The following is a 19,424-nucleotide window of genomic DNA, read 5'->3' as shown; positions in this document are numbered from 1 at the left end:
AGCCCTGTTTAGGGAAGCTTTTAATGTTTAATACATTATTGTATTTTAGTGTTTTGTTGGAAGCCGCCCAGAGTGGCTGGAGAAACCCAGCCAGATGGGCGGGGTATAAATAATAAATTATGATGATGATGATGATGATGATGAACCAAAATGGCACTGCACACCCAGCAATCACTGATATTGATGGTGATTTTGCTCTTTTATAATAAGCCTCAGAAAGCATACTTTTAAAATGAAAAACATCTTTGAAATGTTTCTTACCTTGACCACCCCATCAAAACCAGGTATAGTGTTGACCTTTGCATTCTTGGCTAAGAGTTTGCTTTCTATCTTGTCCCCCATTGCTTGAATAGCATGCATGTCTGGTCCAATGAAAGCAACACCTTCTGATGCCTGAAGAGAGAAGGAAAGGAAAGGGTTTTTTACTCGCATATATATATATATTTACTATGCTGAGATTTTGTTTAGGGAAAACCCTAAATTTATGTAAGCAACCTAGCTTGAATCAGTACATTAAAATGTGTATGAGCTTGTTAAGCCTATATGGAACACAGGCACAAAGCTCCTATAATTACTGTTTGCATAAATCAAAGCCAGACCAAAGAAAAATAGCGGAGAGCCATAAAGTATTCCAGCCTGAACATTTGCAAGATCCCCTGAGTAAGAAAAAACAGTTAACTCATGAGTCAAGGAGCCACAAGTGGCTTACAAAGATATGTTCAATAATGTATACTAACTTCAGGATTTCATTCTGCATTCTTTAAAACATAAGCCTCACACAAAACGGAAATGAATTTACTCTTTGTAAGTGTTCACGACGCACAGGATGGACATTTAAAATATTTAGGTACTGCATGTGTAATAAAAGCCATAAATGGATATTATCTTTGTAGGCTAGGCAATCACAATAACGTACTTATACAGACTGCACTTCAGAACAGCCTAATGTCTTAAAGTGAGGTATTCTTTATGTACAGATTAACCCAGTATTATAAACTATCATTTCTCATAACACTCTTTTGTTGTATTTGTTTTTAGTCTCTCTCCAGCACACACTTTTCTCTTCTTCCAGACAACATGAGTTTGTGCTTGAAAAGCACTGCTAATATATATATATATATATTCAAGACCTTATGAGTTGGATAGTTTGTGTGAGATAATGTCAGTCAGGCTCTTTTATCAATTGTGCAGCTTTTTAAAAAACAAAAATCAGCTGACTAGTTAGACAGTAAAATCACTGACCACATTAACAACATCCTGTTTATTGATCTGCTCTGTCCCAGACAGAACATCCACAGGCAAGCATATGAAAGCTGCCAGGAGTCACAACATTCATGACTTTTGGGCATTTCACAAATTCATGCATATTCCTTGGTCTTAACTCATTGTATCCCTTAACTTGATTACTCAGGGCTGAATGTGTGAAATGAAATGCTGAGAAGCACTGCATCTGAAGTTATATAAGGTTCACTCAAATGATAGCTCATTCTCACACATCTAAAACAAGGTTCTAGAGTATGGTCTAAAAGTGCATGAGGCCACAAACTCATCGAAGCTAAGCAGGCCTGGGTATGGTCAGTTTCTGAACTGGGAGCCACCTGGGAGCCACCTGGATTCCATGATGAAAGAAAAGTGGGATATGCTTGATACTGAAGCCTTCCATCCAGCAATGAATGTGAATGTTCATACAAAACTTTAGCCCCCCTTCCATGATGGTGGGGGTAGGGCAGGCAAAACATACATGAAATGGGTTTCTTATATTGGATGCTGAACTAGCCACAGGTAAGGAACTTGTGAAAAAACTCTGATGTTGGGTAAGATTGATGGCACAAGGAGAAGGGGACAACAGAGGTTGAGATGGTGTTATAGAAGCGACCAACATGAATCTGACGAAACTCCAGGAGGCAGTGGAAGACAGGAGTGCCTGGCGTGCTCTGGTCCATGGGGTCACAAAGAGTCAGACATGAGTAATCGACTAAACAACAAAGGAACTTGTAGAAGAATGATGAAAATATGTAAGGTGCACACAAAACCCCAATCCAGAAATGGGGATCTTTTCAAATGGTGGCGATGGAGACAAGAGAGAATCGTGTCAAGAGAAGGATTGAACTCTCTGCTCATCTGCTGGTAAGCAGAGATTTCAATCCTGTTGTCTGCGGCTTTGCCAGCAGGTTTTCCTATGTGGCCCCTCCTGCCCACCTGTCAAAGTTGGCCTGAAGGGTAGGGGGGATGATAAAGATATAACCCACATGGTCAAAATGTATGCCACCCCTGGTTTGGAATCCACCTTATACTGTAACAATACCAAATTTTGTGTGACTTTAATAATTACATATTCTTCCCCTGTTTAACGAGGTGTCAATTCCTCCACCACCCTCAGTTGTCTCTTTGTGTGTCTTTATATTGTAAACCCCTTTTGATAGAGATCTATCAAAACCGTAATCCTACATACAGTATATGTTTCCAATCCTTCTAGCTTTCTGCACCAGCATGTACGCCAAGGCAAGTTTCTGGGAAATGTTTTAGGACAGGGATGCAAATGCGATTTCCTGGGCCTGGTACACTGGGTGTTGATTGGGCCTTCTGTACCCCTCGCCGCCCAATCTGTTAACAAGACCTGCTACATATAGCAACTTAACCTAGCCTACCTCAGAGGGCTGCTGCAAATATAAACGCAGGTGAGGAGAGGAAAACATACACAACTTTGAGCTCCTTTGTGGAAAAGCAAGATACAAATATATGCCACACAGCAGACAGTTCAACTATGAAATACACTCCCACAGGAAGCAATGACCACCACCAACTTGGATGGTTATAAAAGAGAATTAGAAAAAAAATCTTGGAGGATAAGGCTCTCAACAGCTGCTAACCACTATAGTTATGTTGTGTCTCCAAAGTTGAAGGCAATATGCGTCTGAATACAGCGGAACCTTGGTTCTCGAATGTAATCCGTTCCGGGAGTCCATTTGACTTCCGAAACGTTCAAAAACCAAGCGCCCCGGAAACAATAACCAACAACCACATCGGACATTTGAGTTCCAAAAAACGTTTGAAGACTGGAACACATACTTCCAGGTTTTCAGTGTTTGGGAGCCGAAATGTTTGAGTACCAAGGCATCTGAGAACCAAGGTTCCACTGTACTAGTTGCTTGGAACCAAAAGAGGGGAAGATGCTACCTCCAAGGGCTGTTGTGTAGATATAAAGGAAAGGGGAATACAATATACATAGCTTTGAGCTCCTGGATACAAATCTACAACAGCAACAAATATGTGCAGCTTCATAACTCTCAGCAAACATACGTACGCAGACATTTTGCCAACCTGTAGTCTTTCCTCCCCTGCATTCTAAAACTGCTGTTATAACATAGTGATTTTAAAACAAATAAGATGCCAAGTGACTGGATAAACATAGAAAATAAAGGTGACATTAAACACACAGAGAGAGAAAACTATCTATTTGTAAAACTGTTTAGGCAAAAAAGGAGGGAGGAATTACTGCAATTGCCAGCCAATAAACACTGTGTACAGACAGATAATAAAGCTTCCATACCCAAAGAGGGGTGGGAACCAGGTTTGCCTCACTAGTAGAAAAGAATATGCTTAAATATACATCTATGGTGAAGGACGTCTGGTGGCGCTGTGGGTTAAACCACAGAGCCTAGGACTTGCCGATCAGAAGGTCGGCGGTTCAAATCCCCGTAATGGGGTGAGCTCCCGTTGCTCGGTCCCTGCTCCTGCCAACCTAGCAGTTCGAAAGCACGTCAAAGTGCAAGTAGATAAATAGGTACTGCTCAAGCGGTAAGGTAAACGGCATTTCCATGCGCTGCTCTGGTTCGCCAGAAGCAGCTTAGTCATGCTGGCCACGTGACCAGCTGTATGCCGGCTCCCTCAGCCAATAAAGTGAGATGAGCGCCACAACCCCAGAGTCGGCCACAACTGGACCTAATGGTTAGGGGTCCATTTACCTTTATACATCTAGGGCAACTTCACCTATGAATACCATAAAACCGAAGCAGGAGCAGTGGTACTGCCTATTTGTTTTAAATTTTTGAACGCCACCTTGTAAGAAGTTAACCGAAAAGGTAGAGTACAGCAAATATATAAAATAAACAAGCAAACAAGTAAAAGATCCCAGCTTCAAGCCTTGGTGGCTGCAGATAGGGCCGGGGAGGACTACTGTCTGAAACTCTGGAGAGGTTCCTGGGTTACGAGAGTCAGCAGGTAAATATTTTGCAGTGTAAAAAAATACCGCTGTGCAGTTTTCCAGACTGTGGAATATACAAGCAGCCACAAAGGATATGAAAACATGAAACAAAAAGAGAGATTAAAAAATACAGTACGTTGCATGCGTCACTCTGAGCACTGTTCTTTCCCAGGACAGATTTAAAAATGCAAGACATGAGTCCTTTCTAAATTAGTATGGAAAAACTACAGACCTCAGAAGTACTCGTTAAGTGATAGGTTTCTTAGTGGTTTAGGTAGAAACAAAGTGAAACATGTAAAGAATTTGCTATAGATGTTTTCCATATACCATTTCTTACAGTTCCTGGCACTGAAATCAGTCAAAGCTTTTACATGATAAAAGAAATCTGTGGAACTAATCCTAGAAACCTCTTTCTGTTTTCTGTGCATAACACCTCCAGGCGACAGAGGAGACAAAATGCTTCATTTGCATCCTTAAACATTAGAAACTGAGAATGAACCTTTTCAGCTGTAAATGTTATTGAATCTACATTTCCAGAAAGAGGGGGGTTGAGAAAGAGAAAGGTTAAACAGTCCACTCAGGTTTATGTTAACTCATCTCTTTTTAGGGCCACTGATCAGTAGAAAGAGACAAGAATGCAGAGGCTTAACTGCTCTGATCTCCTTCTTCATAATGTCCTATTGTATTCAATAAATGGATACAGCTCCTGATTACAGGAACAAAAAGAAGAAATCAGGTATGCGCCAAGGAAATGGGAAATATTAACCAATGCCATCTTCCAGATTTTTCTCCTTCTATTCTTGAGCAGTCAACTTTCATTTCTGTGGGTGAAAAACTAAGGCAAGGTTAGATCAGACTTCTTTTACAATATTCACAGTGGTAGATAATATTGTTTGATATTATAATACTTGTACAAAAAATTGTACGTTCCATAAAACTTCAGGGAACTTGGATCCTGACTGCAAAGATAGCAGCAGGTACAAATGCACACAAAGCAGCTTCTACATCAGTAACTACTGGGGTGACATTTGGTTAATGACTTTGTCCTGCTATGCTGTTTGTCATTGGAATTCCATTATGAATGGCTAAAGCCAGATACTCTACATTCAGTTTTCATTTTGTGACAATATAGCTACCTCAAGTGATTCAGTTCTGAGGTCTGGCTCAGATCATTACTTTCTGCTGCAATGGTGGTGCCCATGACATAGCCCTTCCTGAACATTTTTGTTGGTACATCTCAAGAAAAAGGCTATAATTAAGCCAAATACAATTCTTTTCTGCAGAGCAACTGGCTTTTCCCATTTCATAAGAAGCTATTCTTCTACTGAGAGCTAAGCGCAAGGCGGGGACCAAAGGTTGACAAACTACCCCAGAAGGAGCACCACATGCCCCCCAGAGGTACTACCCATCCCATAATACCCCATAAACCCATCAGCATGCAACAGCGGCCACACCCTGGTAATGGCTTTGACTGGCTGGCTAAACCAGAAGGCGGCAGCTGATGGGTTTCAAAGGCTTGCCCTGCATGTGAAGACAGGCTCTGGCGGATTGAGCGAACAAGGCCAAAAGTGGGTCCAATTGTCAAGAAGGCACGTGTTGTAGAGGGAAGTGAGGGGCAGATGGGGCTCGTCCACCAAGGAAGGTAGCCCACCTAAGAGGTGAAAAACTTGGATCTGAAACCTCTGCTACCTTGCAGGATATATTCAGGAGGAGAAAAGGCTAAGGAGTAAACCCTACACAAATCCGGAGTAGAGTCCATAAGAGAGTTGGATGGCATCTTGTACACCTCCTTTTGGCAACTCCTGCAGTCAAGCTAGTGCCAAATGTATTGCTCTGCTTTCTTTTGGACCACATCCGCAAGGCCAAGAAAGAGGTATTGTCATCTGGGCAGCCCAATACCTCCATACACACTGCCCAGGTTTGTGCCCTGGGCAGGTCACTTTGGTGCTACTAATGCAGCAGTTTGACTTCACCCCCAGAGGTGCACTCCATAGTCTCTTGAGATAGACAGATAACAACAATTCTTCCATTGAACAAGTGCATTATCTTAAAAACGTAGCAACCCCCCGTTTTTAATTGGGGGAGGAGAGAGAGAACAACTCCAACAGTCCAATGAAAGCATCCCAGTCAAGTTGACCATTGCATCTTCAGGAAAAAGCTGTACTGTGAGTCACAGGCAAAAATGGCTTCTATCACACTTAGCCTAGGAATACACAAATACTCATATGTAAAATGCATGACACACCGAGGTGGCAAACCAGTGGCAGTACCTAGGCAACCTTACTCTAAGGAAGAACCCCTTTCCTCAGAGTGAGGGGCAGAGATTAGTAGCAAAATCAATGTTGCATTAAGTAGGTGGGTGAGGAGAGGAGAGGACAAGGAGTGACAGAGGGCAACCCTTAGTCATCTCATACGAAAAGTGAAAGCAGTGGGTAGAGTGGCAGTGAGGCAGAGAGCACCTAATCTGCTGGTCTGGGAGCTAAATTGTGTGAAGTAGAAGGCACCCAACTCAAGGACAACCAAGAGAAAATAATTAGAAAGAAAGAAAAATGAGCTTGTAAGAACACAGCCCAGTGAATACTTCATTAGCTCAAGCATCAGAAGATGACATGTCAACCTTGAGAAAAGCCCTGGCAAAGATATATGGAGACTGCCCTGCAATCTCCTCTTCAGAAGCTTCGCCCATATGCTTCAGATAAAAAATTGCAAATAAATCTTTGTCAACTTGCTGTTAAGCTTCTATCAAAAGTGTAATGGGAGGTACAGGAAGAAAACTTTTCTGGTGATTCTGGGACGTGTTCCCTTAGCTCTATGAAGTAGAACTTTCATTTGAAATTTGATTTAGTATTTTGCTCAGTGATATTTTGGAAGTGATTACTTCCAATGAGCTCCTTGGCAGAAAATAAATGCAATTGATTAATTCAGTAATAATAATAATAATAATAATAATAATAATAATAATACTTTGGGGCATAAACAGTACAAGAAGCTACTAATAAGGGTCATCATTAATAAAATGTCAGAAGAAGAAGAGAAAAATGACAAGGTTTTAAAGACAATGAACCTCTGGTAAGTGAAAAAGATGTGGGTGAACAGCTGGTCAGTAGTTCAAGTAACAGGTCAAGGAAACCTAGGAGAAAAAACATGTACACAGGCACTCTTGATGGATGCCATGTTCAATCAACTGGCATTCCCTGGTGCATCACTTGCATCTTTCTGCAGGAGGGAATCACAGGCGCTTTCTCACATTGGTCACTGTCCAGAAAAGGCATCCCTAGAGCAGCAACACCACTTGAACACTTGAGATTCTCTCGCAAAGTTCACAGACAGGTGACTGGAGCCTGAGCAGAGGTCCTCTTGTGGCTCAGGAATTGGCTTCTGAATACAGTGGTGCCTCGCAAGACGAAATTAATTCGTTCCGCAAGTCTTTTCGTCTTGCGAGTTTTTCGTCTTGCGAAGCACGGTTTCCCATAGGAATGCATTAAAAATCAATCAATGCGTTCCTATGGAAACCGCCTTCAGACCAGGTCCGGGGGCAGTCTTGTCCCCCGACCTCTTCTGAAGGCCGGCGGGGGGTGAAAGTCTTTGCTTCCCCCCCGCCTGCCTTCCCGGGACAGCGGAGACTTCTTAAGCCTTCGCTGCCGCCCGCCAGCATTTTAAAAACCCCGGGACAGCAGAGGACTTCTCCGCTGTCCAGGGCGATCTTAAAATGCTGGCGCACCTTCCCCTCTGTTCCCGGACCTGTCCTGAAGGCTTGCAGTGGGAGGAGGGCTTTCCTCCCCACCGCCAACATTCAGAATGCTGTTCTGAATGTTGGCGGTGGGGAGGAAAAACCCTCCTCCCACCGCAAGCCCCGGGAACAGAGGAGAAGCCTTCGCGCCTTGTCCTCTGTTCCCGGACCTCCCACCGCAAGCCTTAGGACAGGTCCGGGAACAGAGGAGAAGGCGCGCTGCGCTTCCCCGCTGTCCCCGGAGATTTCCCTATGGGCTTTCGTCTTGCGAAGCCGCTAAAAATCGGAAAACCCTTTCGTCTTGCGGGTTTTTCGTTTAGCGAGGCATTCGTCTTGCGGGGCACCACTGTACCAGTTGCTAGAAACCACAGGAGGGGAGAGAGTGCTCTTGTGCTCAAATCCTGCTTGCTGGTTTGCCACAGGCCTCTGGTTGGCCACCGTGAGAACAGGATGTTGGACTAGATGGGCCATTGGCCTGTTCCAGCAGGGCTTTTAGAATGGATGTTTTCACAAAAATGGTTATTTCCACAATATAGAGCCACCACATTATAGGGTTGGGAGGCACCGTTAAGATCATTCCATTCAACCCATGCTCAGGGCATGATCTGCAATGAATGACGAAGCTACAACATTTCTACTTAAATACCTCCTATGACCTGTTTGCTCCACCATCAAACAAGTCTTACCATTGGCACATCTGTCCTAATGTTTAGCTGAAATCTTCTTCCTTGAGATTTCTACCCACTGGGGCTTTGCCTTCTGGAGCAATAAAGTACAAGCCTATTCCATATGACACCCCTTCTGAAATTTGAGTATCACTTGCTGTCTCTCCTTTAATACTCTCTTCTCCAAGCTAAACACACCCCTGTTATTCATGGGACTTCCATGGTGATTTTCAGACCTTTCACCATCCTGGTTGCCACTCCCTGAATACATATCTCCCCTGTTGCTCTCCTTAAAATGTGGATTGCGGGGGGTGGGGGGTAGCAGCAACATTAGACTGCTAGCTCATGTTCAGCTTATAATCAGCTAAGACAAATATATCCTATTCTCAGTGCTTCTGCCAAACCTGGTCTTCCACATTTGTGTCCTTTGGTTAAAAAAAGGTAAAGGACCCCTGACAGTTAAGTCCAGTCGTGAACGACTCTGGGGTTGCGACGCTCATCTTGCTTTACTGGCCAAGGGAGCCCGTGTTTGTCCGCAGACAGTTCTTCTGGGTCATGTGGCCAGCATGACTAAGCTGCTTCTGGTGAAACCAGAGCAGCGCACGGAAATGCCGTTTACCTTCCCGCTGGAGCGGGAAGGTATCCTTTGGTTATGGATACCTAAATGCAGGATTTTGCACATTTATCTGAATTGAATTTTGTCTTGTAGTTTCAATACTGCCAAGTCAGTATTTCCAACAAGTCAAGTTCATTTTCATTCCTCATTCTGCCTTTCATAGTGTAAGCTACTCCTTGCAGCTTCATCTGCACATCTGATAAGCACCCCCTCTCCTCCATCCAAGACGTTTATAAAGATGCTAAACAGTAGAGGGCGCAAGACCGTCTTGTGGTACTTCATTGGGGACCTCCCTCAAGGTTAATGGGCACTCATTGGATAAAGTTGCTCAATCAGCTGTGGATCTACATATTACATATGCAAAACTGCTCATAATTGAAAAGGGTTTCCTTTAAATTTCCAGGGCATGTAAAACAAGGAATATCTCTGACAAACACTGGCAAAAGATTGTTAAAAATGCACTGTGGTTTGTTTGTTTTTCAATGGAGGGGGTGGGGAGAAAGTCTTGTGCTGCTTGTATCATAGAAATAGATTTTTAAACTATAAATCCCCTTTCAAATAACACACATTTCCCACATTTTATACAGAATTCATCTTTTAAGAACAGGGGGGAAATGTTGTGACATTAGTAGATAATCACACTTAAATGTCTTTTTGCAGAAGAGGAAGCACTCTCAGAAGCTTCTGGCAACTCATTAGAAATAAATGGAGCAAACACACTACAGGAAACCAAATACAAATCTGTTTTCAAGGGAATCTTGAGCTTTTGCAGTAGAACTGTTTGAACTTCCATCCTGTTAATTGTGGAGACTACTTAAGAAATTCTGTGTCAGCAATCAGGGCCAAGAGTGGACGCATAACTATAGTAGTCCACTTTCAAAATTCTTGAAAACCCATTTAAGAATATCAGTAGGGGGTAAATTAAAGCCATATGCATTAAGAAGCTAATAATTTGAAAAATGTACAGAAGCAATGAACCTTGAAGTTTATCAAGCACTGAAATGACTATTAAGAAGTGTTTTGTCTAGCTCTAAGTAACAAAATAAAGCCAAAATGATGCCAGTCTGAAGATGAACAGTCATAACCAACTGCCTAAATTTCAACACTAGAATTTGAAATTTAGCATGTAAGCCTCAGTAAAACCTACAATTCACTAGTTGCCAAGAACATTTGTTTGCCTCAATTCATATCAGGAATTATCATTTACTAATGCAGGTATTGCGTGTACTATTATCAAAGCTCAGCTGTTTACAAAACACAATAACTAAACATATTCTGTGAGATGCCACTAAATTAATAGCAAAAGTTGACTGCATATCACAATTAATTAATTCATAATTTTACCTCAGTTTATGTTTAGAGTTTTCAACCTTGGTCCTATGAATGTTTACTTGGCAGCAGGTCCTGCTTTATTCAATTGAATTACACCCTTGTCTGCCAACATTGTAGGTAACTACCTCTGTAACAGTTTTCTGCTTCACTGCTGCTTATATACATTCCCACCTCACCAAAAAGTACAGCACCACAGATTAAGAATACTAAAAATAAAGGAATATAAAATAAAGACACCAACGTGGTGGTAAATAACTCCAGGTAAACATTTAACTTCTTATGTCAGGCAAGGCCAATGGCAGGAGAAGGAAAGAGAGAGGAAGGTAGGAAAATCCAAACCAACTTCATGCTTTGTACCATGTTAAGTTTCAAAGAAATTATTTTCTGCTCTTCAAATCAGAGCAACGTAACATTTGTAAATCTATTGCTTGGTGGATTTTGCCTCAATATACAGATGGATCCTAATATACATGTGTGACTTGTATATTACTTGTTCTTTTCAAAAATAAGTCACGGTCGCTGACTTGTTTTTAAAAAGAAGGGGGGACTGAACCAAGATATAGTTCTCACAGAAGAAGTAAAGCAGTGTCTGGGCTGCATCACTCCAGACCACCAGTGAGTGGGGCTCACATCACAATGCTGTTCCATACAGGGAAAGGGGGGGCCCTTGACATAACAAACAAGAATGCAAAGGAGAAGGCTAACTAAGGATTCGATGTCTCCATGTAACAGTTTGTTCTTTTCAAATACAGTGGTATCTTGGGTTACATACGCTTCAGGTTACATACGCTTCAGGTTACAGACTCCGCTAACCCGGAAATAGTACCTCGGGTTAAGAACTTTGCTCGAGGATGAGAACAGAAATTGTGCTCCGGCGGCGCAGCGGCAGCAGGAGGCCCCATTAGCTAAAGTGGTGCTTCAGGTTAAAAAAGTTTCAAGTTAAGAACGGACCTCCAGAACGAATTAAGTACTTAACCCGAGGTACCACTGTATACTGTATACTTAACCCGAGGTACCACTGTATATACTGTATGTATGAGATTTTTGTTTGGAGAATCATTCAGTCATATGAGCTGCAGTCTGAAGTGGTATTGGCCAGACATACATTTACAAAGTGCATGACAGCTAGGCAAAAACAGAAGACAACATATCTATTAACAGCTGTTAGCTATGGTTCACGTTTTACGGCTTGGTCCTTTGAGTGAGAAAGACATGCCTCCCTTCTGAGGCCACCTTCTTCATGCCCAAGCTTGTGAACTTCTGAAAGCATGTGGCTGGCCAGTGGCCGAAAGCAGAGTACTACCACAGTAAAGGAACCTGTTCTGAACAACATTTTGTTTGCAAATTTAAAATATGTTGCACACCTGCAGCTGCAGCCACAAGCGATGGTGAAAGATTATAACGAACTAAATATCCTCATGAATGTAAAAAGTTAACATTATTATGTCTTAAAACTCAATATCCTTTTCTAAGAGAAAGTCTTGAGTTTTTTTGTGCTTCAAGTTTAACAATTTCAAAGCTAACACAATGGGAAAAGAGGCCGTAACTGAGTAGGAGAGCGTGTACTTTATATTCAAAAGGCCCCAAGATTCAATCCCGCCTCTTTTCGTAGGGCTGGGAAAGATCCCTGTCTGAAATCCTGGTGAACCACTTCCAGTCACTAAAGACAATACTGAGTTTCCTATGTTCCTATTTTAAAAACCATCCAATTTATTTTGGCATCAATTCACATGTGAAAGGATCCATATGATTCTCACATGCCGTTTGATACACATGAATTACCTTGTGCTCAGGATACACTTCTAATTACAGTGGTACCTCGGCTTAAGTACTTAATTCGTTCCGGAGGTCCATTCTTAACCTGAAACTGTTCTTAACCTGAAGCACCACTTTAGCTAATGGGGCCTCCTGCTGCTGCCGCGCCACCGGAGCACGATTTCTGTTCTCATCCTGAAGCAAAGTTCTTAACCCGAGGTACTATTTTTGGGTTAGCGGAGTCTGTAACCTGAAGCCTATGTAACCTGAAGCCTATGTAACCTGAGGTACCACTGTATGGCGCTCAGAATTCAACAAGGCATCTACTTGTTCCTAGCAAAAGATGGTCTAGATCATGGTTCTGAAGACAGACCAAATCGAAGTCTGAGAGTGGCAAGATTAACCACATGAATAGCAGGAGGATGAATGGAGAAGGTCCCCCCTGGCTCAGTCTCAGGCATCTCCAGTTAAAACAGATCAGCTAGCAAAGACCTCTGTCTTGAGACCTTGGTGATCTGCTGCCAGGAGGATAAATATCAACTTCTGAAACAACACTTTATACCAGACTTTCTAACTGCTAATTTATGTGCTTGAAATGGTTAAAACACTGGTTTTGCAACTGGTAGATCCAAGTTCAAATTCCTGTCTTGCCAGGAAGTTTAGTTCCTAAATGTCATATGAGGAATGTGTAGCTGCCAGTAACAAAGTTAATAATAAGTGTTTTCATTCCTGTTCCCACTCATTTCAGAAGAGGATTTGCAACTTTCAGTAAAGCAGGTAAAGTAACCACTTGGATTCAAACTAAACTGAACTCAGCCTTAGGCAGAAGCAACACTCTGTACAACTTGAAAGCTAAAATATTTCTACCCCCCCCAAAAAAAATGGGTCAAAAAAATTTGCCTGCCTTACTTTGTATATTATCTATTATTGGGAATAAGCCAGCAAATTAGTACCTATGTCAAATGCTGTAATTTATGCAATGAAAACGATCATGATCATAATTTTTAATTAGATTAACACACACACAAATCAGTTTGTTTAAAGTATGTCACCTTGTTTTTTAGCTGAAAAGGTCCCAGCTTACAGAGATTAGTAGTAAGATAGCCCCTGATAATTTACAATCTTAAAAACATGACAGAAGGAAAAAGGAGTGGGGAGGGATGAGGAAAAAAGTAAGTTCATGCACCAGTTCTTAAAGTGATGGTTCTTTTAACAACCACCTGAAATGAAACAATTCATTGCTGTCACCTCACTGACCTTTTGATGTATATATTTTGCCCAAAGAGGAGGCTCAATCTCCTTGCCATACATTTGCCATACAAAGTTGCCATACATTTTTGGTGCCCAACTTCAAGATGTGGAAGTATCCCTGCTTGGCTCTCTTTACACTTAAATCTTGTTTTCCTCTTTGAAAATTTTCCATGTTCAGACAATATACTATACAGTGGTACCTCGGGTTACATACGCTTCAGGTTACATACGTTTCAGGTTACAGACTCCGCTAACCCATAAATAGTGCTTCAGGCTAAGAACTTTGCTTCAGGATGAGAACAGAAATCGTGCTCTGGCGGCATGGCGGCAACAGGAGGTCCCATTAGCTAAAGTGGTGCTTCAGGTTAAGAACGGTTTCAGGTTAAGTACGGACCTCCGGAACGAAATAGGTAGTTAACACGAGGTACCACTGTAGTAGCAATAGCCTGGATCCTGTTTTTGCAAGAAAGGAAATTTAACTGGCTTACATTAATATCTGAACTGAGGAGAAAGGCATGTCTATATTAGAATGATGATAATTTTACACACACACACACACACACACACACACACACACACACACACTTTCTCTGTTGTTCAGCTTGACAGCAGCCCTTATCAGACAAAACTGTGTGAATATCTGCCACAGATGGCAATGTCTATATAGAGATTGGCAACTGACATGCTCAGAGCACCATTACTACACCATGTTGCCCCTCTAGTCCCGCCATTTGTCTTCTCCATCGCGTGCATCCCTTCAATTTAAGAATGCTGCCACAAGCTGAAACATGAGTCCCAAGGCAGGAATTCACAGGATCTCAAAGCTTTATAATTTGATCCCAGAGCACTGCAAAACCCATCAAATCCTTTGTTTCCTCAGTCCTCATAACAATCAGACTTTGCTTAATAGTTGGGGAGGTGTATGAGAGAGAGAAAGAAAGAGAAAGAGAGAGAGCGAAACCAAGGAGCCTGGTGCACAGGGCATTGTTCTCTTGCTTTGTCTCAAATATGCTGTAGTTTCACATTGAGAGAAGGCCTGGCAGGAGAGAGGAATTTAGGGAGGATGACAGTAAAGGTAGCAACAAAAGGAGTTTTAAAATATGACAGCCTACCTGTGATAATTTTTATAGGCATTATCTTTTTATTTTCGTATGGCTCCACGCACTGCTAATCAGTGATCTACTGGAAACTTCAGAACCTACTGAAAAGCCTGGCAGGATATTTGGCTTTCAATTCTTCTACTCTGTTTATTCCCAATACAAGTATGTTCAACAGCCTTAGAAAGAGCCCTTGAACAAGAGCAGTCACTTAGCAATGAAATGTAAATTACTGACATGGGCTAAAACTTGGACTTGTCACTGCTAATGAGCACATTTAAAAAAAGGGAAAGCGCACACTAGATTACTATAACCTTTTCACTTAACCCTGTGTGTACTGAAAGCCACAATTCAGCACCATATCAAAGAGCCTGCATAATAGAAGTGCTACACAGCAGCTTTTCGTCAAGCTCAAGGTTAACCTAAAAAGCATAAGAGAACTGTTGGGTACTGATTAAAGTGGAGGTTCAGATCCAATGACACTTCTCAGTTAAACCACATAATTAAGTTTTAAGAGAGCTTCTATTTAAGACCAGCCATGCTAGGTCATGTCAACTGTCCATCTAACTCAGCACACTATCTTTCAATAAAGGATAGACAACACCCTTTTTTACATGCAAGCAAAGAATTTTACTAGTAAGGAATAATGGAAATATCCAGCCGTTCCTCTAATCTGTTTTATGGCCATATGGCCACATCTTCTTGATTTTATGACATTTATATTAATGAATACATTGTACTCATGTTTCTGTCACTAATCTCCATTAACTAATAATTCCATATCTTATGTTTAACTATTTTTTTCTATAGAAATGTCTACATTTTAAAAAGCCAAAACAGGTAAAATATAACAGAGGAGTTATTAAGATGGCTGAGCAACTCAGCAGCATTTAATAGCAGCACCAGATTATCACCTGGCTGTATAAACTATGACTATTACACCTAGGAATGCTTCTCAGAACCTGAAATAACATTTGCCCAATGTTTACGGCATTGTCCAGTTTATAGTATGTTCTGTGCTTATTTCCATATACCTTTTTTTTTTAGTTTAAAATTTCTATTCAAAGGTCACAATGAACAAAGCTAACAATTTAAGAGCCCTCCTCCATGCTACAAAGAAAAATACTTCAGAAAATATACAGAAGTTTCAAAACAACTGATGACACAGCATTTACTTCATGGGCAGCTACGCTTTCTCAGCTGAAGGAGCACTGGCTTTAAAAATTTTATACTTTGGATTGAGCCACATATTTTCTTGAAAGTGACATACACTACAGTGCTGGAAAGAAAGAGAAGGAATGAGTACAGTGGTGCCTCGCAAGACGAAATTAATTCGTTCCGCAAGTCTCTTCGTCTTGCGAGTTTTTCGTCTTGCGATGCACGGTTTTCCATAGGAATGCATTGAAAATCAATTAATGCGTTCCTATGGAAAAAGCCTTCCCCCGACCTCTTCTGGCGGGCGGCATTTTAAAATCGCCCGGGACAGCGGAGGACTTCTCCGCTGTCCGGGGCGATTTAAAAGCCCCTGGGAAGGCAGGCAGGGGGGACAAAGGCTTTCCCGCCCGGCCGCCCGGCTTCGGGACATCGTTCCGATGCCGGGCGGCTGGGGGAGGCTTTCCTGCCCCACCGCCCGGCATCGGGACGATGCCCCGATGCCGGGCGGCTGGGGGAGGCGTTCCTGCCCCACCGCCCGGCATCGGGACGATGCCCCATGCCGGGCGGCTGGGGGAGGCTTTCCTGCCCCACCGCCCGGCATCGGGACGATGCCCCGAAGCCGGGCGGGGGGGGGAGGCTTTCCCGCCCGGCCGCCCGGCTTCGGGACATCGTTCCGATGCCGGGCGGCTGGGGGAGGCTTTCCTGCCCCACCGCCCGGCATCGGGACGATGCCCCGAAGCCGGGCGGCTGGGGGAGGCGTTCCTGCCCCACCGCCCGGCATGGGACGATGCCCCGAAGCCGGGCGGCTGGGGGAGGCGTTCCTGCCCCACCGCCCGGCATCGGGACGATGCCCCGAAGCCAGGCGGGGGGGGAGGCGTTCCTGCCCCACCGCCCGGCATCGGGACGATGCCCCGAAGCCGGGCGGGGGGGGGAGGCTTTCCCGCCCGGCCGCCCGGCTTCGGGACAACGTTCCGATGCCGGGCGGCTGGGGGAGGCTTTCCTGCCCCACCGCCCGGCATCGGGACGATGCCCCGAAGCCGGGCGGCTGGGGGAGGCGTTCCTGCCCCACCGCCCGGCATCGGGATGATGCCCCGAAGCCGGGCGGGGGGGGGAGGCTTTCCCGCCCGGCCGCCCGGCTTCGGGACATCGTTCCGATGCCGGGCGGCTGGGGGAGGCTTTCCTGCCCCACCGCCCGGCATCGGGACGATGCCCCGAAGCCGGGCGGCTGGGGGAGGCGTTCCTGCCCCACCGCCCGGCATCGGGATGATGCCCCGAAGCCGGGCGGGGGGGGAGGCTTTCCCGCCCGGCCGCCCGGCTTCGGGACATCGTTCCGATGCCGGGCGGCTGGGGGAGGCTTTCCTGCCCCACCGCCCGGCATCGGGACGATGCCCCGAAGCCGGGCGGCTGGGGGAGGCGTTCCTGCCCCACCGCCCGGCATCGGGACGATGCCCCGATGCCGGGCGGCTGGGGGAGGCGTTCCTGCCCCACCGCCCGGCATCGGGACGATGCCCCGAAGCCGGGCGGCTGGGGGAGGCGTTCCTGCCCCACCGCCCGGCATCGGGATGATGCCCCGAAGCCGGGCGGGGGGGGAGGCTTCAAAAGCCGTCCGGGGGCTTTTAAATCGCCCCGGACAGTCCCGGGGCGATTTAAAAGCCCCCGGTTAGGCAGGCAGGGGGGGCAAAAGTCTTTGCCCCCCCTGACTGCCTTCAAAAGCCGTCCGGGATAGCGGGAAGCGCTTCCCTGCTATCCCGGACCGCTTTTAAAATGCTGGCGGTGGGGAGCAAAGCCTTTCGCCCCCGCCGGCCTTCCTGGACCTCTTCTGAAGTCCGGAGGGGGGGGAAGGCTTTGCTCCCCACCGCCAGCATTTAAAAAAAGGTCCCCGAGATTTCCCTATGGGCTTTCGTCTTGCGATGCAAGCCCATAGGGAAAATCGTCTAGCGAAGCGTCGCAAAAACCGAAAAACCCTTTCGTCTTGCGGGTTTTTCGTCTTGCGAGGCATTCGTCTAGCGGGGCACCACTGTACTAAGAATTCAGATAGCCCAGGGGTTCCCAAACAGTGGTCTATGGACCACCAGCGGTATGTGAGCTTCATTTAGGTGGCCTGAAGCATGTCCACATTAAATATTCATATTCATTTTAAAATTATATTTTTACTGCTTCTTTTATTTCATATAAGATATTTTACTGGAATACAATTTGAATTCTACGGAATGTAGATTATAAAACAACAAAATGCAGTATAAGGAATAAAAGAAGGAATAAAAATACAATTAAAAAATCATACTACCTCGAGCGCAGCACATTACAACTGCTACAAGACAATCGTGGTCCATGGCGGGAAGAATGTTTGTGAACCACTGAAATAGATAAAGAGCGGGGATTCCTTCCTTAACAGAGATACCCCCTGAAAACAGCAACATTTTGTTATTTTGGAACTTTTGGGGGGGACGGGACTCTGTATCAGATAAGCAGAGAAGGAGAGCTAACACAGTGATACTTTCAGTAGTTTGTGAATGACTAGTCATGATGGCTCCTATTGGTAGCCAAAGCACTGTAGCTTTCGCCGTGTGAGCGTTGAAGGCTACTGATTAGAAGCTGAGCAGATCTGAGGGTGAAAAGTAGACCAGAGGCATAGGGGCAAGACTACAAGCCCACATGAGGTAAAAATATGGGATTTTTAAAAGTCAGTTTTAAAAAGTGTCAACTGTCAAGGGCTCTCTGTACAGCCCACTGAAAATGTCAGGCGGGGATATATGATGTACAAAAGAGGCAATATTCCTGAAGAGAAAGAGAAAATAAATACATATCACCTCCCCATCTCTTGTTCAGCCCAAGGACACACAGGCCTTTTTCAGTGCTCCTGTGTACCAAGGAACCAAAGCACATTTCCAGTTAGAAAGCAAACAAACAAAAGGAAAGTATTTCAATTTCGTCCTCTGAGATAACTGGATAAACCGAGACAAACCTCACTGGATATATCAACATAGCCTTCAGTCACTTTTTTAGGTGTAAACTTTAATTTACAAAGCTTCAATGGAGTGAAAAGTGTTTTGGGGGGAGGGGCAGCCAGCTCAGCTATACTGACATTTTCCGCCCTGCAATAGTTCAATATTTTTAAATTGATCAGAACATTAGTGGTTACTAAAATTAGTAAAATTAGCAACTGTTTCCAGAATGTGTTGTTCTATGAATCATTTAATAATGAAAAAGTGACATGTTTATGTGTGTATCATTCACATGAACTTACCCTCTCTGCATTAAACTAAGCTTTGCTTTCAACTTTACAATGCTCATCTATTGAGATCAATTAGTAAAGAACATTCTGAATTATTTATTTCTGCTCCCTCCTCTTGGATCTAGCAATACACCTTCTAAACCACATGCATAAGACAAAGTTGTGAATCATAAAAGCCACATAAGGTTCAGGATTATAATGAAAAAGAGCAAGGAAAATCCAGCTATGTGATATATAACCATTCTTTACAGTTATTTCAATCGGAAGTGAAGAAGCAACACGCATGAACTTCACCATTTAAAAATATAAGACCTTATCTACTTTGCCAATGTACAGTTTAAAAGGCACATGAGTTCCCATTTGTGCCCTCTGCATCTGTTCCAA

At 44.0% G+C, this 19,424-nt stretch overlaps 1 protein-coding gene across 2 annotated transcripts in view; it reads right to left on the bottom strand.

Annotated features, from left to right (window-relative positions):
- PCCA (propionyl-CoA carboxylase subunit alpha) overlaps window positions 1-19,424 on the bottom strand; it is a 251,208-nt gene that overhangs the window by 174,671 nt on the left and 57,113 nt on the right. For both annotated transcript variants that reach the window (XM_081908204.1, XM_081908203.1), the window contains exon 7: window positions 262-393. In XM_081908204.1, the coding sequence (XP_081764330.1) occupies window positions 262-393 (132 nt within the window). The remainder of the gene's footprint in view (window positions 1-261; window positions 394-19,424) is intronic.

This window comes from Podarcis melisellensis, assembly GCF_964234715.1.
Source record: "Podarcis melisellensis genome assembly, chromosome: 4".
Taxonomy (NCBI): Eukaryota; Metazoa; Chordata; class Lepidosauria; order Squamata; family Lacertidae; genus Podarcis; species Podarcis melisellensis.
This window is presented reverse-complemented; position numbering and strand designations above follow the sequence as displayed.